Below are 21,841 nucleotides of genomic sequence, written 5' to 3'. Positions count from 1 at the left end.
CAGATCTCATAGATTCGCAGCTCACCGCGCGAGGACGGCAGCGGCGTTGGGTTGCGACGGCCGCTTGACAAAGCTCGCGTCGACGGCGCTTTTCATTGAACGCTTCCGGCGTGGCAACTACACGAGCGTGTAAGCGCACTCTGGCGCGGAAGAGTCAAATTGAGACCCCGGGAATGCTGTCGTAGATGACACTGTCGATGCTAATGACCTTGAGCACCATCTCATTCTTTGTGATGGTGCCTATCGAACAATCGTAAAAACAAATGACGACCCGCCAACACCAAGGACACAACTACCTGTCTTGTCGCTAAAGAGGTACTTGATCTGCCCCACATCTTCGTTGAGATTGGACGTGCGCGCCAGCACGGCGCGACCCGAGACCGGATCGATCTACGCGCATGGATCGTAGGACTATGGGTGCATAAACCAGCATATACAGCACCATTTCAGGGTCGTTTTCCATCTTCTTGGCTTGGTACCACTTGACCACTTCCAAACTGATGTAGAGTGAGATCGGCACCTACAGTGAAAAGTTGTCTTTGGTTCAGTAGACATTCTTTCCATCGATACATACCAAGTTGTTGTACAGAATGAGGTAGGTCACAAACGTGCTCGCAAAGGTGTTGACGTCGAGGATGCTCGAGGCCACGAGGAGCGAGAGGTACGTCGTCGAGTTGAGGCGCATGCGCTGGTGGCTCCACATCAAACTCAGGCCCGTCGAGAGGCAGCACACGGCGAAGAGCACGGAAAAGACGAGCAGGATACATCGATTGGCAATCACATCGAGGCGGGAAAACTTGGAGGGTGTCTGCGCAACAATAAGACATTTTCATGACATGATATTGTCTGCCGTACAGCTTTGGTGTTGAGCATGAGCTTCGAGTCGGCGCCAGCGGCGACCACGACTCCAATGATGTACTCGGTGTTGCAGAGCTTCATGCCCCGAAGCACGACGTTGTCGATGGTCAGCGAAATGTCCTGCTCGTTGCCCGCTGCGCGCAGCTGCAGGACGCCGTCGAACGTGTACAGCCGCCGGTTGGGGGCTTCGCATCGGATTTCCCCCGTCATATTGGACGGAAACGCTGTGGGTTGCAACGGACCTGCCTTGGTCATCGGGCAAAAGCGCGTCTACACCAGTACTATGTCGCAAGGAACGCCGACATTGCTTGTACCTTGAGGTTGCTTTCACCGTCGAGGCTCGTTGTCTCGACCTGGGCTTGGCCATCTTCCGCGCTCGAGGCAAGAAGGACGAGGTCGGCGGGAAAGGGCTTGTTGTTGTCGACCTTGATGAGGTCCCCGACTTGAAGCTGCATCCACGTGATGCTGCGCCAGCCGACCGGCGCGTCGTAAATGAGCGTGAGCTCGTGGTTGACTTGGCGGTCGGCCTCGTGTCGCGCCTTGTCTTCGATCGCCTCCTTGATCATCGTGGCTACTCAAGTATCCATACGGAATGGACCGAGTCGTTGGATAGTATACCGATAAGCACCAGCAAGAGAGGCCCGACAGTCGAGTACGGGTTGGTCGGCGACAACTTGGTGGTGAGCTGGAGGAGCGAGATGATGAGGAAGTAAAAGTTGGCGACGCGCCGGAACTGCTCAAAGAGGTTCTTGGGTAGAAAGGTCAGCACCGAGTACTTGGACGTCTTGACGACGTTGCCAGGGTACTTGAGGTTGTAGCGCGCCATGGCCGCGAGCGTCGACGGCCGGTCGTTGATGTAGAGAATGCGTCCGGGGGCGGCACTCGACTCGAGCGACGAGCCCTCGTGTGCACTTGGACGGCGCACCGGCAGCGGCGCGACACTCATCGCAGAAATCCAACACAAGCGTCGCTTGCTGCAGAGTGGTTTTGCCACCTATTTCGGACCGGCCGTTAGACCGCCGGCGCGTTTCGACGAGGCGAAGCGTGTGGCCGCCGTCCACAAAAATGCGACAGTCGACTGGGCGTACTGGCGCATCGGTCGATGAGACCTGTATCGCGTGCGTCGATGGTGATTGCACTGAATCAAAATAGTGAGATCAGTCCTCAACGTCGCTTCAAAAAACTCGATCAAGGTCTTGTTCCTCGATGAGCGTCGAACGTATGGGCGTTGCAAGGACGACGGCACAGAGGCTCACGCTTGCACCAAGCTCAATTCGTTGCCTCGAGCCTTCCTAGGCTCTGCGCGCTACTAGTACGCTATAAGGTCATTCCTTGCAGTCCGAGCTTGCGCAAAAGGGCGAGTCGCAAGCGTGTCACGTTTCAGCCGTTGCAAACTGCGCTTCAGCGCCAAGTTGTACCCGCTTGTCTGCATCAAAAGGACCCGCGCACAAGTGCACAGTGTACCGACAACAAGCTAAGCTGTCCTCGCTTTGCTGTCGTCAACAGCCTGTCCTCGCACGCATGTTGTTCGCTCGTCGAGCAAGGACATGCAACTGTCAACAACCAGGTCGCGTCTGCAGGTCGGCTTTGTCAGCATCAGCTTTGATCGCCCCGGCGCACTGTGAATGAAGGGTATACAGCGAGTGATGATGCATGCACCAAGAAGGTCCCGGTCGTTGACGTAACTGCACTGCGAGGCACTTGTGGCGGCCTTATTCGCCCAAGCGTTCGTGACACTTGAACACCTCAACATAATGAAACTATGCGCCTCGTCCTGCACGGTTTGCGCCACCGATGCGGCAATTCAATGCCAGTGCCCGAGAGGGTGTTTGTGCATCTGCTTGTGCATGGTATCAACATGATACGATGATCGTGAGGTTGCGCGGGGCCAATCAGCGCACCGCACTGTCGACGAGCGCCACATGATTGGTCCACCTCTCTCGGCCCATTTATGTATTCGGATTCGGCGTGGTCCCAAATTGCTCGGGAGAACGAGAGCAATGGACTTGCAGCCTCTGCTATGATCGGAACTATGCCCCTTCGGTGCTGCATGACGTGAACGCTAGTATCCTCTACGACGCTGACCCAACCAGAAACAAATGTCCTCACACCAGCCGTCAAGTTTTGATATAAAGAGTTCGCACCTTAACGATAACCCAGCAGTGCAGTGCTGGGATATCGCCATGAAATCTCACTCGAACCTCACAGAGCGGCGGCAGCTGGGTTCCGACACGTTCGAACGTTGGACAATGAACGCGCTCCGACCTGTGTGCGTCGTGGTTCGTATCCGGATGCTATCGCAGAAGCGCATCCCGCTGGCTCGATCCACCACCGCGCCTTTTCACATATCCTCCTTTGCACACTTGCACATTTCCGCAGTTCACATTTCATCTCGTCATGAAGCCGACGCTCGTCCTCAGCCTACTGGTGCTTGTCGCGACGGTCGTCCAGAGCGCTCTCATCTTTGTCGGCAGCCAGACGTCGCCGACGTCGTCGGTCGGTCTCTCGGTCTTTGCCAACGAAAACGGCCGTCTCCGAAAGCTCTTGCACGAGACGACGGCGACCACGGGCGAGATGCCCACATACATGGCGGCCTCGCACGACGGTCACTTTCTGTACATGACGAACGAGATCGACGCGGGCTCCGTCTCGTCGTTTCGGATTGCGCGCGCCGGTGACAGCGTGGAGCTCAAGCCCCTTGGGACGGCATCCACCAAGTCCAAGGGACCTGTGCACGTCGCCGTGACCAAGTCGGGTCGTTATCTTCTTGTCGCGAGCTACTCGGTGGGCAGCATCACGGTAAGCCACATTTTGTTGATGCTGTCTATGAATGAACTGTTTAGGTCCTAAGCGTCGATGCCAACGGCTTTGCAAACACGGTGGTCGACCAAGTGGCGTTTGAAGGCGGTGCCCACGTCGTGCCAGGTCGCCAAGACGGACCGCACGCGCATTGCGTCGCCTTGAGCCCCGACAACACCTTTGCGTACGTCGTGCCGAGTAGTATATCTCTGAGCGCGAGGGTGCTAGGTTCGTGACGGACCTCGGCAACGACAAGATCATGCAGTTCAAGTTTGATGCGACGCGCGGCAAGCTCACACCCAACACGCCGGCGTTCGTGGCTGTCGGGCGTGGCGCGTTGCCACGTCATTTGGCGTTTCACCCGAACGGACGCGATCTGTACCTCAACACGGAGCAGTCGAACGAGCTCATTCGGTTCCAATTCAACGCGACGTCGGGCACTTTGCGCCAGAAGAAGGCGGTCAAGACCACGACGAAATCGAGTGGTGTCTTTACCGGCGCGCTGCACGTGGCGCCGAATGGCAAGCACGTGCTCGTGTCGAACCGGTGGGGCAACGACGACAGCCTCGTCGTCTTCAGCGCCGACTTGGCAACGCGCATCGGATCGTACCCGACCCAAGCCTCGGGCGCACCCCGGGACTTTACAATCGCCAACGGCACGGTCTTCGTCGGCAATGAGAACACCAACAGCATCGATAGCTTTACGATGCACGCGAACGGTCAGCTGACGCACCACCAAGGACAAGCAACAACGCTCTTCAAGCCGCAGGTGCTCCTGCCGTACTAACTGTAAATGCGTTTTCGACATCAATACTAACGAAGACCGCAGAGCTCGTGCGCAGGGAAAAGTGGGATTTTAGGCGGTCGAAGAGGAAGGATGCTGTGTGTTTGCCACGGGAATATCACCGCGGTCCGGTGCCTGAGCCCATCGGAGCCCATCAGCTTGCCATTCCTTAGTGCAGCTCACAAGGACCATTAGTTTAAGCGTAAAGAGAGGGACATCACAGCGCACATCACCGTCCTCACTAGACCTTGGTAGCCCATTGGCGGTGGCGAGCCATTACTGCCAATTGGTGTCGCTCGTCAGGTCGCTCGCTCGATAGAAGATATCTACGAGGTACAGGGTATCATGCAAGGTCTCTAATGCCCTGGCCAATGTACGTACCGACATTGGTGGTGGACGGATGAGACGACGCGCTGTTTCCATGCGTAATGCGTCTCCGTCGCTTGACCGTTGAAAACAGAGAACGATGGGCGCCGTGGTGATGGGGCCACCGAAACGAACTACGTTCCTCCTCACTCTGCAATTTGTCAGCCGCCGGATCCACCGAGATGAAGACTTCGGTGTTGTACCTTTTTACTCTATGCGTCGCCACTGTGGCGGGCACCACACCCGAACCGACGTTGACGAGTACGCTCACGTTTGAGCTGCTTGCGGCAACGCCCATGCCATCGACGCAAACCCCGACAACCCCCAAGCCACCGGCAGTAGCACCAACGACGCTCCAGCCAGTGTCACTGCTGCTCGTTGGTGCGCGAACCGATGGCTCCAAGGCCTCCTCGCCGGGCATCACGGTCTACGACGCGAGCAAATCGCCGCTCCAACAGCTCTTCTCGGTCTCCAGCACACTGACGGGCAACATGCCAACGTTCATGGCGCTCACACAAGATAAGAACTACTTGTACGTCACCAACGAGGTCGCAGCCGGGCAGATTGTCTCGTTTGCGATCGACCGCAGCGGCGCGTCGCCGACGCTCAAGCGCCTCGGCGCGACGTCGACCAACTCGAACGGTCCCGTGCACATCGCCGTGACGTCGAATCAGCGCTTTGCACTTGTCGCGAGCTACACGGTCGGAAGCATTACGGTGCGTTCGGTCGTCTCGTCAAAGTCGCCGGTGCAACAGCGATGCCGAGTAGGTGCTGGCGATCGATCCGACGACCAAGGTGGCCAGCCGCATGGTGAGCCAGGTGGTCTTCCCCGGTGCCGCGCGCGTCGTGCCGGGGCGTCAAGACATCGCGCACGCGCACTGCGTCACTCTAAGCCCCGACAACAACTATGTGTACACTTTTTCCCGTATCTTCCCGATCAGCTGTCCTCTAACGTGACGTTAGGTTTGTCACCGATCTCGGCAACGACAAAATCATGCAGTTCAAGTTCAACCCGACGACGGGCACGCTCCTTGCCAATTCGCCGGCATTTGTAACCGTCAGCCCGGGCGCGCTGCCACGTCATACGGCGTTCCACCCAAGCGGCAAGCAACTCTACTTGGTGACCGAGCGCACCAAGTCCTTCGCTTCAACTATGCACCGGCGTCGGGGCTCTTGACCTTGGTGAAGGCTGTCAAGACGACTCAGGTCGCTGGGGTCCTCACGGGCGCGATCCGCATCACCGCCGACGGCCGCTACATCCTCGTCACGAACCGGTACGGCGGGTCGACGCCGGGCGACAGCATTGCCGTCTTTGCCGCCGACCTCACGCCAATCGGCAATTACGTCCTTAAAGCCTGGGCGGGCGCGCGGGACTTTGCCCTCGGCGCCAACAACACGGTGATCGTCGGTGAGGAAAACACCAACACGTTCGAGACGTTCCAGCTCCAAGCCAACGGCCAGCTCGTGCCCACCAAGGTTGCGCAGCCGTGGCTGTTCAAGCCCCAAGTGCTTCTGCCGTTGTCGTAGACTGAGAAGATACGCGTTCGTGCCAAAGAATAGTAAGATACAAAAGACGCAAGGGCATCAATAACGTCCTCGCTACAAGCTACGACGAGCACGACACCATGAGCGGTGGCGCGCTCGGATCCAACGGCGTCGCATAGAGCGCGCTGTCGCACGAGAGACCGTCCTCAAACGGGTGCAGCAGCAGGTGCAGAATGTGCTGCACCGAGGCGTCGTCGCCGCGCTCGGCCGCCTCGATCGCCGCCTGCGCCACGTGGTTGCGCAGCGTAAACTTGGGGTTCACGGCGTTCATAGCCTCGTGCCGGTCCTCGTCCGACGCAGCGTCTTGGCGCACGAGCAGCGCAGCATACGCGTCAACCCACGCACGCCACTTGGCAGCCTGCGCGTCACGGAACGAGGCGTCTGTCCAGTCGCTCGTCAGCAGGGCCGAGTAGGCGGTAATGTCCTCTTGGAGCTTGGCGAGCACCTAGATACACCGTGATGCGATTGCATAAGACGTTGAAAAACCTCGGCGTTGATGCCGTACTGGGCCGCACGCGCGGGGCTCTTCTCGAGGAGGTCGCGCAGATGCACGAGCTGCGCCGGCGACACACTCGGTGCGCGCGCGGCCTTGGTTTGTGCCAGCGTGTGCGAAACGCTAGCGAGGGCTTCGACCACGTCGTCACTCGTTGCGGCGTCGCTCGTGCGCAGCTGCGAGAGAGCCCGGAAGGCGCAAGTAAAGTCGGCGCGCGTCTCCGTCAGAGTCGACCACCACGCGGCAAGGACGTCATTCGACATATCGTCGGCCACGAGCCCGAGCTTGGCGTGCACGAGAGCAGAGAACTCGGCGGCGTAAACCTCGTCAAACGTCGATTCGACGAGCGCGTGGAGTGCGTCCAGCATCGGCGGCGGCAGCAGCGGCGTCAGCTGCGAGACCAGATTGTGCACGTTCCATTTGCAGATCTAGCGCGAGCGTGACGCGCCGTCAGGGTGGGAATCGCTACCTCGGGCTGCTCGGCGTACGCGTACCGACCGGACGAGTCGGACGTGTTGCAAATGTGCTGCGGGTCAAAGTGCTCCATGAAGCCGTACGGGCCATAGTCGAGCGTGTCCCCGACGATGCTCATGTTGTCCGTGTTGAGCACGCCATGGCAAAACCCAACCGCTTGCCACCTGCGTCGCTTCTTAGTCTTGCCGTACACAAGAGGAGCGTAAGAAGTCGTACTTGGCGACAAGCCGCGCCGTGCGCTCGCAGAGTGCTTGCAGAAACGCTTGCGTCTTGTCTTCAAACGGCATGTCGCGGGGCAACTTGTAGTACGTTTCGGCGACGAACGACACCATGGCGCGCAGCGTGGCCTCTTTGGCGTCCTATTTGGGTCGATGAGGATCTAAAAGGCGCAGAGGAATATGCTGGTTACCGTGGGCAGGTCGGCGCTTGGACCGCTCCGCCCTGTTGTCGCGTCCACGGGCTTGAAGAGCTCGAACGAGCCAAACCGAATGAACGTCTCGGCGATGCGCAAGACCGTCGCGACAGGCTCTATGAGGCACACATTGAGAAGAGCGCAAGCGGGGTGTTCTGGCTACCTTGGCTGGCGTTGCCGTCGTAGAACCTATCGCGGAGGACCGTTTCGGTCGTCGACACCGCGACGCCGCCCGCGCGCGTCGTTGGAATCCCCAGCGCGTGCATGTGCTCGCTGGCCAAGAACTCGCGCAGCGTCGAGCGCAGCACCTTGCGCCCGTCGGCCGTGCGCGAAAAATTTGTCAGCCCCGCGCCTTTGAGCTGCGCCTCGTAGCCGGGCACGCCGCCGAGAAGAATTGCGGCGCCGTCGCCGAGCTGGCCGGAAAAGTGGCCAAACTGATGCCCCGCGTAACAGTGCGCGAGACCTTCGAGCGGCCCCGTGCCAGCGATGAGGTGCAGCCACGATGACGTCTCGTCGTCGCTGAGCTTGGCGATCGCCGGTGCGGTTGCTGGCTGCAGTAGCTGGAGCGCGCTGGGCGCAATGCACACGAGCTTGGGCTGCGGCAGCGGCGTGCAAATGGCCTTGGTGAACGACGCACCAAGCACCTTGGCCCGCGGCTTGCGCGGGTCGACGCTCTCGTCGCGCTCGACGCGGAAGCCGCTGCCGTCGCGCGCCGCCGTGTGCTCGAGCGAGAGGTGGAGCTTAATCAACGGGTCCGAGATCGATGCCATGCTGCGTCGGAGGTGCGTCGGGCGCATGTACAATGGGAATGACGACGACGACGACGTCTGACTTCCACGCAAAGCGTTTCCCGAAGGATCGGGATTTTCACCGTGTGATTTTACACCGTGTGTTTTTCAACGAGTATAATCACGCACGCCGTGAAGATAACGTTGACTCTCAGTACGCTCCCCAAATCCAATAAGGCAAGCTCTCAGGGCTTGTCTAGAGTGGATAGATAAGCTCGATACAAGGGTCAACCCTTGACGATAGCAGTCTCTAGGCACTACAGTACTTGTAGCAGATAATAATGTTTGCTGTCGCGACCTGGCTTTTCACAGGCAGTCACAGACCAGCTCACTACGCTGCAAAAGGCAAGGGCGCGTCGTTGCGATGGTTGAGTTAAGACGCCTCATTTTCCCATCAAGGTCCAATCCGACTTCGCGGCGGCTCGGGACGTTTTGATGGTCGACTTGTACACGTGAGAAATGAATTCTCACGTAAATTTCGAAGCAAAATTCGAAGGCTCAATTAGCTTTCCGCAAGACAACGATGTTTTCGACGTGGGGTGTGTGCGGCAGCATGTCGACGGGCTGGATCGACACGGCGCTGTAGCCGGCCGCCGTGAGCTTCTCAAGGTCGCGCGCCTGGCTCACGACGTTGCACGACACATAGAGGATCTCGTCCGGTGACACGGTTGACGTCAAGAACGAGATGAGCTCGGAGTTGAGGCCGGCGCGCGGCGGGTCGACGATGACCACGTCCGGGTGCGGGAGGCCGTCGGGAATACCATCGGCGAGGACGTCGCGGCAGAGAAAGGACATCTTGTTGGCGACGCCATTGTCCTCGGCGTTGGCGCGGGCGTCGACGATGGCGTCGGGTACGATGTCAATGCCGACCACGTGGGCGCAGTGGTCGGCGACGCAAATCCCGATCGAGCCGACGCCGCAAAAGAGGTCCCAGACCACCGGCGGCGTTGCGCGGGCTTGAAGCGCCGCTGCCACGTACGCGTAGAGCACGGACGCCATGGCCGTGTTGGGCTGGAAGAACGACTGGAGCGAGACGCGAAACTCCTTGTTGAGAATCGTGTCCTTCATGTACGACCGGCCGTGCAGGAGGCGGAGCGTTTCCTGCGGTCGCTGCCCATCGTGGCTCTTGCGGAACCGACGCACCATCTCGTCGTCCATGTATTGAACGACCGAAACAACGACCGACGCATCGTCGGCGGTCGCGAGAAGCGCGTCGACGACGGCTGCGACGGCCGGCGCCGTGGCGTCGTCGATCGTGGCCGTGCCGAGACCGAGGAGCACCTCCGTGTCACCGCCCAGTGTCGACCCGACGCGCACAACGAGATGGCGCAGGAACCCCGTGTGTTTGAGGAAATCGTACGCTGGCAGCGCGCTGCAGACGCGCCAGAGCGTCGCCACGAGGCGGTTCCCAACCTCCGACTGTAGCGCGCAATGGTCGATCGCCACGACGCGGCCGTCCCAGCGCCGCGTTCCTTTCGACTTGGGAAAGAGGCCCAGCGTCGCTTGGTGCGTATCTTGGACGGTGTCCAGCAGTGTGAGCCAGCGACCTGCGCTGTACGTAAACTCCATCTTGTTGCGGTAGCCAAAGGCTGCGGTGGCGCTGGCCATGGGCGCGACGTCCGACCGACCCAACGTGGCTTGAATCGCGGCGTGCTTAGCAGCCACCTGCTTGACGTATGGGTAGTGCTGAGTTTTGCAGCCGCCACAGTTGTCGAACACGGGGCAAACTGGCGGGACAAAGTCGGGGCTCTCGGCGACCAGCTCCATCTGCGCCACACGTGCTGGCACAACGCTAATCAATATCAGCGATACAGAGATCATGCAAGCACTGAGAATGCATCTACCTGTCTTGGAGCACGCGGCCCTTGATGTGCTGGCCTGGAATCGCGCCGTTGACCGCGCAGAGGAGGCCGGTTGCCGCGTCCTTTCCGACGCCGAGCCCGTGAATGTCGAGCGACTCGATCGTCTAATATCTCCATCGTCGCATCGTATCTACTACCTACGTGCAAAGCGCTCACCACATCGACGAGCTGCCGCGCCTTGAGCTTCCGGCGCGCGTCGGTCGAGAGGCGTCGGAGCATGTTGCTTGGTGCCAATAATGTTGCGGCAACAAATCGACCAATCAGAACGCAGCAACTCAAGTCGCTGCACGACCATGTTGCCGCCAAGGTCAAGCCGGCTACACTTGTGTCGTCGGTCGATTAGTTAAGAAGGTCTTTAATGCCACCCCCATAGCGCACCAACTTTCTGCACAAAAGAGTTCTTACTCATTTGCTGCACTGCTTCTATCAATACTGTCGAAGCAATGGCCATCTTAGCGGAACTAGTTGTAGCTCTGGCCACCGCCGTTGACTTGAATAAAGAGAGCCATCGCCCGAACACACAGCCTTGACGGCTTGTGCGATTCTAGTCTACAACGAAGCTTCCTACAACTCATCAGACGTCAACGTCGCCGCGAGAGGAGGGAGCGTTACGTGTTGAAACGTCGGGTTACGCGGCGGACAAGATGCACAAGCGCGTCAAGGTGTGCATCCGGGTGCGGCCTGCGTCCAAGGACCACGCTGGCATTCTCGTCAGCGAGGCCGACAAGGTGCTTTCTTGTTTCGTGCGCGGGTTGTCACGAGTCCTCCTGCATCAACATACTGTATAGACGATCAGCGTGCTCCACGATGCGAATGGCCACGGCACGTGCTTCAAGTTCGACGACGTGCTCGCGAGTACCGTGAGCCAAGAGCAAGTGTTTGAGCGGGCGGCGCGAGAAGCGACCGAAAGCGTCCTGCACGGCTACAACGGTGCTCTTCCCATGATATGCATCCTAGTATTCCGAGCATGTTGTGTAGGTACGGTCATGGCGTACGGTCAAACCGGCGCTGGCAAGACCTTTACCATGGTACGTACGACGGCACGAAGACGTCGTCGTCTCAGAAGGGTCTAGAGCGGCGGCAAAACAAGCTTTGCGGACCGAGGCATCTGCGCGCGGTCGATTGCGCTCCTTTTCGCGGCCATCAAGGCGGCGAGAGACTTTACCTACAGCGTGCGCGTCTCGTACATTGAGATATACAACGAACAGCTCTACGACCTCCTCGACTTTAACGACGGCGAGAACCAGGCGCGCGACTTGGTCGTTCAAGAAAACGACAAAGGTAGCCGGGCAGTGTCTTTATATTTTTGCACCACTCACGTCTCCATGATATATGCTTCTAGGCCAGACGTTTGTCAAAGGCCTCTCCAAGCCGCTCGTCGAGACGGAAGAGGCGGCCTTGGACTTGCTTTTTCAAGGCGACACGAACCGCACGATCGCAGAGCACTGCCTCAACAACGCGTCAACGCGGTGCGACGGCTTGTGCATGTCGATGGGATTCAAACGGCGAGTGTCTATTAGGTCGCATTGCATCTTTAGCTTGCACATTGAGAAGCGCAGCGCCGATGAGAGCGCCAAGAGCCCCTTGGTCGTGAGCAAACTCAACCTCGTGGATCTCGCCGTGCGTCTACCGTGCACCTTGCTCTAGTTACTACATTATCTTGTAGGGCTCGGAGCGCATGAAGAAGACCCAAGTCACGGGCACGATGCTCAAGGAGACGATGCATATCAACAAGTCACTGACGTTTCTGGAACAAGTGGTTATTGCGCTGGGCGATCAGAAGCGCGAGCACATTCCGTACCGCCAAACCACGCTCACCAACCTCTTGTATCAACTTGATACATTGTCCCGTTTCCAACGCGATCCGATATAGAAAAGACTCGCTCGGAGGCAACTGTCGCACCCTTCTTGTGGCCTGCGTCTGGCCCGACGAGTCCCAGAACGACCAAACGATCGCGACGCTCAAGTTTGCCACGCGCATGATGCGCGTCAAGACGTCGGCGGTCGTCAACAGCGCCGACTCATCGAGTGCGTCAGTGAAGAAGTATGTCGACGAAATCAAACGGCTCAAGACCGAGCTCGCGCTGCACGATACACTGGCCGGTCGGAGCCACGTGTCGTACGACGCCGCCATCCCACCCGAGACCGAGGCCGAAATGAAGACTGCGATCCACGCCTATGTCGCAGATGCCTCGCTGGAGCTGCCCATCATCAACGTGGTCCAGATACGGGCCATGCTGCGTCTCTTTCGCGAGGTGGCGCTGGCCACAAGTGCTGTCGAGACAAAGCAGCCTCTCACCATTGCGCCGCCCGACGAGCCGCAAGACGACGACGACGACGACGTGCCGCTCGACCGACACGATACGGAGCCAGCGCCCTTGTCGGACGACGATCTCCAGCGCGAGTACGCTGCGCTCATGCAGACGCAGCTGGACGACGCCAAGCAAAACTTTCGCAAGGCCAAAAAACGCGTTGTGCAGTGCGCCAACGACGTCAATGTCGCTAAGAGGTACACAATTGTCTGGCGAAAAGAAGACAATATATGCATGTGCCTAGTGAAATCGACGCTGTGACCAAGGCGCTAAGTGAGACCGATGACGCGGACGAGGACCGAACACGGCTCGTCCAAGCGCTCCAGCTTGCCAAAAAGTACTAGTAGTCATTCGTATCCAAGTCGGAGCAAGCAACCCATTGGCGTCTAGGCGTACCGCACATCGTTTGACGCGCTCGGCGTCGCCAAGGCCGAAATGAGTTATATCCAAAAAGCCAAAGATCAGCTGCTGGCGAGCGCCGCGTCCGACTTTGTCATTTGGTACGTTCTCGGAGCGACGTCATATCGTGTAGAGATCCGTGGGAATATGGTGTAGGAAGGAAAAGCGACTGCTCCTGCGGCAGACATCGTCATCTCCTGCGCCAACATCATCATAATTATGAACGACGACTGGTATTTACAAGTGCAATTCGCACGCCGTTGGGCGTCTTTGAGTCGTCTTTTGGAGCACATTCGACCCATCGCTTCTACTTGGACGTAGATTGAAGCCGCAACAGTGGTTTTTGGAGGCGGACGGCGCCCGGTGCCGACTTGATGGAGCGGACTTGGGTGGAGGTCTCGTCTTGATTGCTGCTGCCTTTACGCTTCTCGACCACCGATGACGCCGAGGCCGGTGTCTTGATGAACGTCGGAGCTACTTGTCGTCGGGTTTCCTGCACGACGCCAGCCAGCGTCCGCCATGAGGACTGTGGGAGGCGCGAACATGGATTGAGACTGTAGAGGTCCAAGAGACCGAGCATGAGACCCTTTCCGACATCTGCCCATGCAGCCGGCGTGTATTTCGGTAAATACGACCGGGTCGCGACGTCAGGGCTCAAAGGACCTGAAGGTCTTCATCAGACAGTGATCAACTTGACGCATCGAGAGATCCGTACCAGACGCTTTGATGCCGCGGGGCGCCCAGGCCCCCGTCGGCGGCACGCGCCCCGGTTTGCGCCCGCTGTTGTAGTTGCACTCGAGCGTGTAAAAGTGCAAACTCGGGTGCATGGCCTTTGTCGCGTTGTACAAGGCGACGCGGGCGCACCCTTGCTTGGAAAGCCTACGCACCGATAGATCGATAGATCGATAGATAGATAGATAGATAGATAGATAGATAGATAGATAGATAGATAGATAGATAGATAGATAGATAGATAGATAGATAGATAGATAGATAGATAGATAGATGTTTTGAAGTCGACACCGTACCCGCCGTCGCGCTTCTCGACCATGACCATATTTTCGGCCGTGAAGGTGCACTGGTCGTACTCGAAGTGAGTCGAATTGAGTCCGACGAGCTTGGGGAAGAGCTGCGTCGCGACCTGCGCGTCGATGGTCTCGAGGCGGTTGCCGTAAATAAAGCACCCGCGCTTCGCCGCGTGCGCGTGCAGGTCAATGTACACGCTCGGGGCTGCCTCGGAATCGCACTAGTCTGCGATTGCGGCATTGCAGCCAGAGAGAGGAGCGTACGAGTGATAGGAACCAGTGGCGCACACCATAGATCGTGGGCTGGGCCTCGAGCGACGGCGCATCGTAGAACCGGTTGAGGTTTTGCCCGAGTGTGTCGTGCCGGTAGTAGCCGCGCGCGACGCCTACCACGCGCGTCCGCTCGTTCGCATCCCCGTCGAGACGCATAGTACCGTCGGGGTTGAGCATCGGGATGATCTTGAAGACGAAGGCGTCGAGCAAGGCGGCAACGCGCGGGTCGTCGCGCTTGCAGAGAAAGGCGAGGACGCCGTCGACGACATAACTCGACGGCGTCTCGGCCGGGTGTACGCGCGCCGTGAGCACCACCACGCGCTTGTTTTGAAACCTTCTCGGTCGTGGCTACCCCCGATTCCTCGACATGAGAGATTGCATCATCGTCCTCCTCTCTTCGTACCGCCGAGATGGCATCATGATCTGGAAAGAGGTCTGGCACGCTCGGCTCGCGGGCATCGACCAGACTACTCGGCGCCATTAGTATGTCGACCCATCCAAGTCTCGACTGTCGTACTGGCGGCGGGACGAGAGCGTGAGCAGGTCGACGTTGCGGCCGTCCAATGACGTCACAAGCGTCTCGCGGCAGTAGTAGAGATCGTCGCGCGCAGCCATGTCGGCGTCGAGGCGGCGCAGTGACCGCTGCAGATCTGCGTACGCGTACGGGTATGTGAATGCGACGTAGACCACGTCGCCGGCCGTCGGCGCCGAGAGGCCAAATGTGATGGAAAAGTCGGGGTCCGACGGCGTCATGCCCACGCTCGTGTGCACTAGGCATGGTCGACCATTGTCAGGATGCCAGCTTGTGCACAGAGGACGTACGCCGCTCCCACTTGCGCTGCGAAGGCAAGGCGCGCGTGACCGGGCGCATGTCTTGGTCGTACAAGGCCACATGACGCACGAGGTTACGCACGCGCAATGCAATGCTTTGCCGTGGTGCGAGGTTGGCGATCGAAAAGTAAACCATGTCGTCGGCGATGGCGTCGGGGCCGGGTCCGGCGCCGCCGTCACCACGTACTCGCTCCTGGCCGCATCGTAGACGACGCTCTGGAGATTGCCAGCGTCAAAGGTCGATGCAAATACCAAGCCGTTAAGTAGCACTTGGCGTCGACCGTCCTCGGCCATGATGGCGATGGATGGTCGTTTCGAAGGTTTCATGCGGCGAGCGGTCGCAGCAGGCCAGGATGAAGACGAAAGGATGCGGTGGGGTATACGGTACCATGGCGGTGTCGCCGCTTATATATCTTTTATAGCGCGGGTCCAAATATCTACTTGCTTCTCGTGTCGTCGTCTAGCAGCCCGGACACGACCGCTGCTTGGGTTTCGGCGGCGGTGGCACGACGCTGATCTTATCGAGCGGGTCTGTCCGCGCTTGGGGCGTCGACGCCTTCTGCTCATTGTCCAAGTACTGCGCCAAGAGGCCGCGCGAGACCGTCTCAAACATCTCGGTCACGCCGTGGCCCGACTGCGCGCTCGTGCGGTGGGCCGTCGCACCAATCTCCTTCGCGTACGCCTCGGCGAGGCCAAAGTTAAAGTCGGTCGGGAGGTCGCACTTGTTGCCGACGAGCGCCAGCACAATGTCATTGTCGACGTGTTTTCGCAGCTCGCTCAGCCACTCCTTGACCTACATCGATCCATGGTAATGGCCTCGTTTCGCCAGGCGCCAAGCACCTTATCGAACGTGTCTTGCTTGGTCACGTCAAAGACGAGGATCGCGGCCTTGGCGTTGCGGTAGTACATGGAGGCCATCGACTTGAAGCGCTCTTGGCCGGCCGTGTCCCAAATCTGCAGCGTCATTTTCTGCTTGTCGACGAGGATGCGCTTCTGGAGGAAGGACGCGCCGATGGTCGCGGCCGTCGGCGTCGCAAAGTTGTTGTGGCAGTACCGGATTGTCAGCGATGTCTTGCCCGTGTCCGTGCACCCGAGGATGACGATCTTGCGGTCAATGCCCATCTCGTCCATACTGCTCGAGTACCGCCGGGAACGCTCAAGTGAAAATGGCTCCGAGCGTGGTCGGTGACGGCGCTGGCGTTCGCGAGTATGCATATATACAGGATATGCATTGTAAAAGGTTTCAAAGAGCAAGAAATCCATACGAACTAGATTCTTCTTTGCATGCATTTTAAGAGGATATGTTAAAAGACCGATGGCCGTCCCGGTCTCTACAAACGGACCGCCGTGGTTTGTATTTCGTGCCGCGACGCTTGTGATTTGTATATCGAATTAAATGTTTGCATTGTATTATCGCCGGCCCAAGAGTTGCCAACTTGACCTTTGGATCGCATTGCCGATGCTGGAACGAGGACGACGACGACGAGGACGCAAGAGGATGCAGTGGCCTCCATGCGTCGCCATGATGGCTCGGTGGCAGGACGACGATGGCAACGACTCGACTTGATGCGGCCTAGACGCGCGCGAGCAGCGACGCCCACACGGCGTCGTCGGGCGCTTCGCCCCATGCGACGAGGCGCGACCGTAGCGCAGACGCCTGTTCGGCGCGCAGCAGCAGCGTCGGCGCGTTCTCGCGCTGCTGAAGCCACTGCCATGCGTCGCGGAGCTCGGCGGCCGAATTGCACTTGGTCAGCCCGAGGGCGAGCGTGCGCGCGTGGAGCGTACAGGCGAAGCGGTCGTAGTGCGCCTGCCAGAAGCGCAGCCGCAAGTCGGCCTGTGCAATGACATCGGCGACTGCGTGCCAGAGGTCGATCGCATCGTCGTCCTGTGCATCGAGAAACTCGACGAGCTGGTTGAGGCGCGCGCTGTCCCCGGTCGCGAGGGCCATCTGTGCGAAGTGTTGGAGGGACGTGGTCGTGTGGCGCAAATGGCTGTCGTGCATGAGGTTCATGACGCGGCAGGCGCCGTCCCAGCCATCGCCGCCGTCGAGCGCGTAGATCCGCATCAAGTACTCGGCGTTGTGGCGCGTGAGCGGAATCGCGTGGGTCTGCATGAGCGTCCATGCATCGTCGACGGTGAACGGACGTCGTCCGCCGATCGCGCGAAACGGAATGCCTCGCAAGAGGGCCAGCAAGAGCGGTCCGAGCGTGTGTTCGTTGATGACTGCGTCGTTGTGGTCCTGGAAGGCGCGCCACCAAAACTCAAAGCGGTCCGGGTACGCCGGCTTGTCCTTGAGCAGCGCCGAGGGCGACAAGTCCTCGGCCTGGCTGTACAGCCGCATCATGAGCTGGCACGTGACCGGCGACAAGCGCATGCCCACGTCTTCGGCCGAGATGACGAGGTTTTCGGCGGCGTCGACGTCGAATGCGTTGACCGCAAGCAGAAGCGCCTTGTTGAGCATGTTGGGTGGGCGAGAGCCGTCCCGCGCCGTGTAGACAGCGGGCGATTCGAGCACCACTTGCCACACGTCGTGCATGGCCGCGACCTTGGCGGCCGGCAGTCTACCACATGTCGAACGCATCGTGAGATCCCAATGCAAGGTCGTCGTCGCCTACGCTTTGCTCTTTGCCAACACGTCGTAGAGGGCCATGACGCCCTGGGACTGCAGCGGCGTCGTGCTGGTTGCGCGGTCCATCTTGTAGAAGGCGTCGACAACCACGTCCATCATATCATCGGGCGAGGCATTGGCGCACTGGAAGAGCATATTGATGACCTAGACGACGTATGCTTGATGATTGCGCAACCGTGGCATGCAACGTACAACAGGGTGGACGCTCAGCATTGGCTCTTCCAGCTGCATGTGGGCGTAGAGGCGCATGCTAATGCGGCCGCGCTCGGTGCGTGCGTACGCAAGCATCGCGTCGGCGTACATGTGGGCTGAGCACTTGACACCGTGGACCTTGGCTTGCTGAAAGATGTCGATGACGGTCGCATAGTCCTCGACGCTCCGCGCGGCCTGCATGATCATGCCCATCGTGCGCGCGTGGTGCAGCATCTCGGCCGGTAGCTCGGTTGCAAACGCCAAGATCTTGCGCGACTCGCGCGCCTTGCTCCAGCACGTAATGAGCGCGTCGCAGACGTCGGCGTGCGTGTGCTGGTGCTTGATGTGGCGGCCGGTAGCGTTGATGCCTGCTACCGAGTACGCATCAAAGAGGGCTTCGGCGTCCCGCGCATGCGCCTGGCACGCCGTGATGGCAAAGTAGTAGGACGAGATGGTGACGTTTGGGTGCTCGGCCAAAAGCGCCTTGGCCTCGGAGAGCATTTGATGCCGGCCGCAGCCTTGAAGCAGTGCATCGTAGAACGTGGCGCCCATGACGACGCCACTTGACTTGAGGTACGACGCGATATGGAATGCAATCTTCATGTAGTGCGTCGATGTGGCATAGGCGTCGACGCCCATGTAGTCGGGAAAACCGAGGACCGGAAGCCACTGGTGCAACTCGATCCAAAGCTGGTCGGCTGCAAAGGCCGTGATCGCCTGTACTTGGTGCGCCGGTGTGAGCTCGAGTAGAGGCGCGTGCGACGAAGGGCGTGTGAGCGACCGCCAGAACGCCGAGACCGCACGGAGACTGGTCGTCGGCTGCTTGTACTCGTGCATGTGCAGCAGGACGTGGTGGGCAATGGCAGCGTTCTCTTGATTGACGGCCGTCAACAATAGCTTTCCGTACACCTCGTCGACGTCGAGGTACTCCTTGTCGGCCGCGAGCATCTGCAGCACCTTGTCGAGCGCTGTGAGCTCGTTGGCTGCAATGCAACACTGGCCGGCTAAGCGCAGCGCATCGCCTGACGGCTCGAGGTTGTAGCGTCGCATTTCGTTGAGGAGACGCAGGGCCACGATCCACTTGCCGGCTTGTGCGCACGTGTCGATCGCGCGCTCGTAAATGTCGGTGGACGGCCCCATGAGATGCACGGCGTCGTGCATCTCGTCAATGATGTCGAGCGCCGTGTTCCACGCATTTGCATCGGTCGACGCCGAGGCGCAGTACCGGGCTGAGATTTCCAGGACGAGCGGCGCCGGCTGGACGCGTGCCTGGCGAAGCGCGCGGTAGACCTGCAGAACGAGCGCCGGGTCGCCCACCTTGTCGGCTGCCAGCGACAAGACTGTGGCTTCGGGGCCGAGCATGTCCGGACGCAAGCTATCGAGCGCATCGGCGATCTGGTCTTTGGCCACGTTGACTTCATCAGCGCTTGGATCGTTCAGGCTCAAGAAGGCCTTGAGCGCATCGTGGTGGAACGCAGTGCCAGACGGGTTAACGTATTGGTCGGCCGGCCGAGGCTTCTTGGGTGTCATTGCCGACTTGTCCTTTGCGCCCGATGTTCCACATGCAAACGTTCTCTGCAGCAGCGGCGTCGCTTGGAGGCGGCGCAGCGCCAAGGTCCGCCGGAGCGCGGTCGTCGTCACACGCAGTCCTTGCATCGCTCTAGATGATGAGGTGAATCGGATCCGAAGCCGAACCAATGGGTGGAATTCCATGTGCTTCCCACCTGAAAGTCCTAATTAGGATATCCAAACAGAATATAAAACAGTGGGTGCACGGCCGTTGCATCCAAGATCAACCAAATTATTGGTTTCATCCAAGCAGCATGGACGTGAATCGGATCTTCAGCGCCGAGCAGATCGCCGTGCCCATCGAGCTACCGCTGATCCTCAAGGAGTGGACGAAGGACATCATCCGCGCGTCGCCCGCCGACATCATTGCGTACTCACTTACGTGGTTCCAGGAGAAAGCTGCCGACGCGCTCAACGGCAAGCTCTCGGTCGCCGAGATCGAGAATTTCCGCCAGCTCTTTGAGCAGTACGACGTTGCCATGAACGGGCGCATGGAGGCGCGCGAGCTGCGCACGTTCGCCATCCAAGGTACGACCTGCCTGCGCCTCGCTGCGTAGTACCAAGCACGCTTTCTGCGTAGACCTGAACCTGGATGTGAACGACGCCGAGATCGACGCGGTCGTGACGCTGCTTGACGCCAACAACACGGGGTACCTCGAGTACACCGAGATCCTCAAGTGGTACGCGCGCCAAGTGGCGTAAGCGAGAGACGACAATACATACTACCATTGTCCTCATCTTCATCTTCTTCATATCGAGTTTAACATTGACGAACGACTACTCCAAGCGAACGGCCGACGTTGTCTGCCAGATGCGGATCGTACCGTCCTCCGAGCCGGTCGCGAAGCTCTCGCCGTTCGGCGCGTACCGCAAACAACGCACGGGGCCGTGGTGGCCCTTGTGACACTCTAGTTCGTGGCCCTTTCCTGCTTCCCACGCAAAGACGCGGACCCACGTGTCCGAGCCGCCAGCGACGAAGCGGTCGAGCGTCGGGTGCAGCGACGCACCGCCTTCGGCATTGAACGTAATTGGCATCGTCACGTCAAAGAGGAGCGTCCATGACGTCGTGTCAAAGAACGACACGTGCGAGCCCGCCGCGACCGTGAGCACGCGGCCACCGCGCGAGGCCTCCATGTCCATGACGCCGCCGACCGTGTCGACGGCGAAGGTCGCGACGCGCGTTTGCGTCTCGACGTTCCAGACCACCACGTTGCCTATCCTTGCACATGAGATACAAAGGTGATGTTGCATCGCTGCACAAACCTGCCGTGTCGCCGGTCGCCACCGTCACCGCGGCCTGGCCCGGGATCTCGACGATCTTGCGAATGCCCTCGTCGCACGTCATCGTGAAGAGCGGGTCGTTGGTCGACGCCGCCAGATCAAAGACGCGGAGGAGCTTTTCTTGGCCGCCCGTGGCCACATATGCGCCGCCGTTGATAAACTCGACGCTCTTGACAATGTGCTTGTGGTCAAACGTGCGCAGGTTGTCGCCGGTCACTGCGTCCCAGAGCTTGGCGCTAAAGTCGCCACTGCCCGTGATCGCGCGCGTCCCGTCGTTGTTGAGCTTGGCCGACCACACAGCGCCCTTGTGGCCTTCAAAGGTCCCGATCCAGTTGCCCGACTTGCCGCAGCGCAGCATCGGCAGCTTGTCGTGGCAGCCAGAGATGAGGAGGTAGTGCGACGCGTCGGCGTCGCCCGGCACCGGGTTCGGCGTCGGGTGCGGGCAGTACTGCAATTCCGTGAGCGGCCGCGAGTGCCCGGGGCACACGATCGGGATCTGCCGGCGCGCTCCGCCGTCCATTTTAGTCGCCATGGCACTTGGCGAAATCCCAGTGTGCGGTAACCGGCGCATCCGAATACGCACCAAGAGACAGTCCCTCAAGAAGAGGTCAACATCTTAGGTTGGAGAGAATAGCTGGCCAATGAAACGGCGGATCGCAATGGCGCGCTGTCATTGGTGGAGCCGAAACGTCGCGCGCACCGTCATCGGTCCATCGACGCACCAAGCATGTCTATGATGGAAATCAACTTGGATGGAAGACGCTCATAGAGAGGGGATGTGCCCGGCATCCAAGGGGTGCTTAAGTTCGCGGGACTCTATTGACTACATACAAAGGGTATTTTTAGGCTCCATTTGCAACGCTGCGGGACCTCAACCGTGCACATGCCACCGCCGTTGTCGCTGATTGGTGAAGAATACGTCGGGTGTTGGTTATCTCATACCACATAC

The 21,841-nt window shown here is 59.4% G+C and overlaps 11 protein-coding genes across 11 annotated transcripts; 4 read left to right on the top strand and 7 right to left on the bottom strand.

The window, feature by feature from the left end:
* Nucleotides 1-21: 21 nt before the first annotated feature.
* SPRG_01962 (hypothetical protein) lies at nt 22-1,804 on the bottom strand (the record flags this gene model as incomplete). Its single annotated transcript, XM_012340525.1, has 8 exons — nt 22-117; nt 167-240; nt 297-390; nt 443-520; nt 575-808; nt 856-1,128; nt 1,173-1,429; nt 1,477-1,804. 8 exons carry the CDS (start codon nt 1,802-1,804, stop codon nt 22-24), a joined length of 1,434 nt encoding a protein of 477 aa, XP_012195915.1.
* A 1,451-nt stretch (nt 1,805-3,255) lies between these two features.
* SPRG_01961 (hypothetical protein) lies at nt 3,256-4,494 on the top strand (the record flags this gene model as incomplete). Its single annotated transcript, XM_012340524.1, has 3 exons — nt 3,256-3,657; nt 3,702-3,841; nt 3,886-4,494. 3 exons carry the CDS (start codon nt 3,256-3,258, stop codon nt 4,442-4,444), a joined length of 1,101 nt encoding a protein of 366 aa, XP_012195914.1. The 3' UTR covers nt 4,445-4,494.
* Nucleotides 4,495-4,989: 495 nt separating this feature from the next.
* On the top strand, nt 4,990-6,334 carry SPRG_01960 (hypothetical protein; the record flags this gene model as incomplete). Its single annotated transcript, XM_012340523.1, has 4 exons — nt 4,990-5,553; nt 5,576-5,718; nt 5,771-5,927; nt 5,996-6,334. 4 exons carry the CDS (start codon nt 4,990-4,992, stop codon nt 6,332-6,334), a joined length of 1,203 nt encoding a protein of 400 aa, XP_012195913.1.
* Nucleotides 6,335-6,346: 12 nt separating this feature from the next.
* Nucleotides 6,347-8,595, bottom strand: SPRG_01959 (hypothetical protein). The gene is made up of 6 exons (XM_012340522.1): nt 7,895-8,595; nt 7,729-7,847; nt 7,536-7,678; nt 7,315-7,483; nt 6,839-7,273; nt 6,347-6,797 (listed from the first exon to the last, which is right to left on the bottom strand). The coding sequence occupies exons 1-6, from the start codon at nt 8,526-8,528 to the stop codon at nt 6,414-6,416; spliced, it is 1,884 nt and encodes a 627-aa protein (XP_012195912.1). The 5' UTR covers nt 8,529-8,595; the 3' UTR covers nt 6,347-6,413.
* Nucleotides 8,596-9,014: 419 nt separating this feature from the next.
* SPRG_01958 (hypothetical protein) lies at nt 9,015-10,600 on the bottom strand (the record flags this gene model as incomplete). The annotated part of the gene is made up of 3 exons (XM_012340521.1): nt 9,015-10,311; nt 10,364-10,485; nt 10,538-10,600. 3 exons carry the CDS (start codon nt 10,598-10,600, stop codon nt 9,018-9,020), a joined length of 1,479 nt encoding a protein of 492 aa, XP_012195911.1. The 3' UTR covers nt 9,015-9,017.
* Nucleotides 10,601-11,025: 425 nt separating this feature from the next.
* On the top strand, nt 11,026-13,037 carry SPRG_01957 (hypothetical protein; the record flags this gene model as incomplete). Its single annotated transcript, XM_012340520.1, has 9 exons — nt 11,026-11,109; nt 11,170-11,311; nt 11,360-11,409; nt 11,455-11,662; nt 11,724-11,850; nt 11,902-12,001; nt 12,048-12,208; nt 12,255-12,890; nt 12,938-13,037. The coding sequence occupies 9 exons, from the start codon at nt 11,026-11,028 to the stop codon at nt 13,035-13,037; spliced, it is 1,608 nt and encodes a 535-aa protein (XP_012195910.1).
* A 342-nt stretch (nt 13,038-13,379) lies between these two features.
* SPRG_01956 (hypothetical protein) lies at nt 13,380-15,515 on the bottom strand (the record flags this gene model as incomplete). The annotated part of the gene is made up of 9 exons (XM_012340519.1): nt 13,380-13,755; nt 13,808-13,971; nt 14,121-14,338; nt 14,382-14,503; nt 14,552-14,738; nt 14,794-14,857; nt 14,908-15,160; nt 15,213-15,316; nt 15,355-15,515. 9 exons carry the CDS (start codon nt 15,513-15,515, stop codon nt 13,400-13,402), a joined length of 1,629 nt encoding a protein of 542 aa, XP_012195909.1. The 3' UTR covers nt 13,380-13,399.
* Nucleotides 15,516-15,593: 78 nt separating this feature from the next.
* SPRG_01955 (hypothetical protein) lies at nt 15,594-16,382 on the bottom strand. The gene is made up of 2 exons (XM_012340518.1): nt 16,062-16,382; nt 15,594-16,014 (listed from the first exon to the last, which is right to left on the bottom strand). Exons 1-2 carry the CDS (start codon nt 16,350-16,352, stop codon nt 15,682-15,684), a joined length of 624 nt encoding a protein of 207 aa, XP_012195908.1. The 5' UTR covers nt 16,353-16,382; the 3' UTR covers nt 15,594-15,681.
* A 227-nt stretch (nt 16,383-16,609) lies between these two features.
* On the bottom strand, nt 16,610-19,744 carry SPRG_01954 (hypothetical protein). The gene is made up of 3 exons (XM_012340517.1): nt 18,043-19,744; nt 17,837-17,994; nt 16,610-17,782 (listed from the first exon to the last, which is right to left on the bottom strand). Exons 1-3 carry the CDS (start codon nt 19,696-19,698, stop codon nt 16,795-16,797), a joined length of 2,802 nt encoding a protein of 933 aa, XP_012195907.1. The 5' UTR covers nt 19,699-19,744; the 3' UTR covers nt 16,610-16,794.
* A 93-nt stretch (nt 19,745-19,837) lies between these two features.
* SPRG_01953 (hypothetical protein) lies at nt 19,838-20,348 on the top strand. Its single transcript, XM_012340516.1, has 2 exons — nt 19,838-20,139; nt 20,192-20,348. The coding sequence occupies exons 1-2, from the start codon at nt 19,866-19,868 to the stop codon at nt 20,311-20,313; spliced, it is 396 nt and encodes a 131-aa protein (XP_012195906.1). The 5' UTR covers nt 19,838-19,865; the 3' UTR covers nt 20,314-20,348.
* On the bottom strand, nt 20,335-21,436 carry SPRG_01952 (hypothetical protein). The gene is made up of 2 exons (XM_012340515.1): nt 20,875-21,436; nt 20,335-20,825 (listed from the first exon to the last, which is right to left on the bottom strand). The coding sequence occupies exons 1-2, from the start codon at nt 21,422-21,424 to the stop codon at nt 20,389-20,391; spliced, it is 987 nt and encodes a 328-aa protein (XP_012195905.1). The 5' UTR covers nt 21,425-21,436; the 3' UTR covers nt 20,335-20,388.
* Between the last annotated feature and the right edge of the window lie 405 nt (nt 21,437-21,841).

Source organism: Saprolegnia parasitica (genome assembly GCF_000151545.1).
Source record: "Saprolegnia parasitica CBS 223.65 unplaced genomic scaffold supercont2.5, whole genome shotgun sequence".
NCBI classification, from domain to species: Eukaryota; Oomycota; class Saprolegniomycetes; order Saprolegniales; family Saprolegniaceae; genus Saprolegnia; species Saprolegnia parasitica.
Note: the sequence above shows the minus strand (reverse complement) of the source record. Positions and strands in the feature narration are given on the sequence as shown.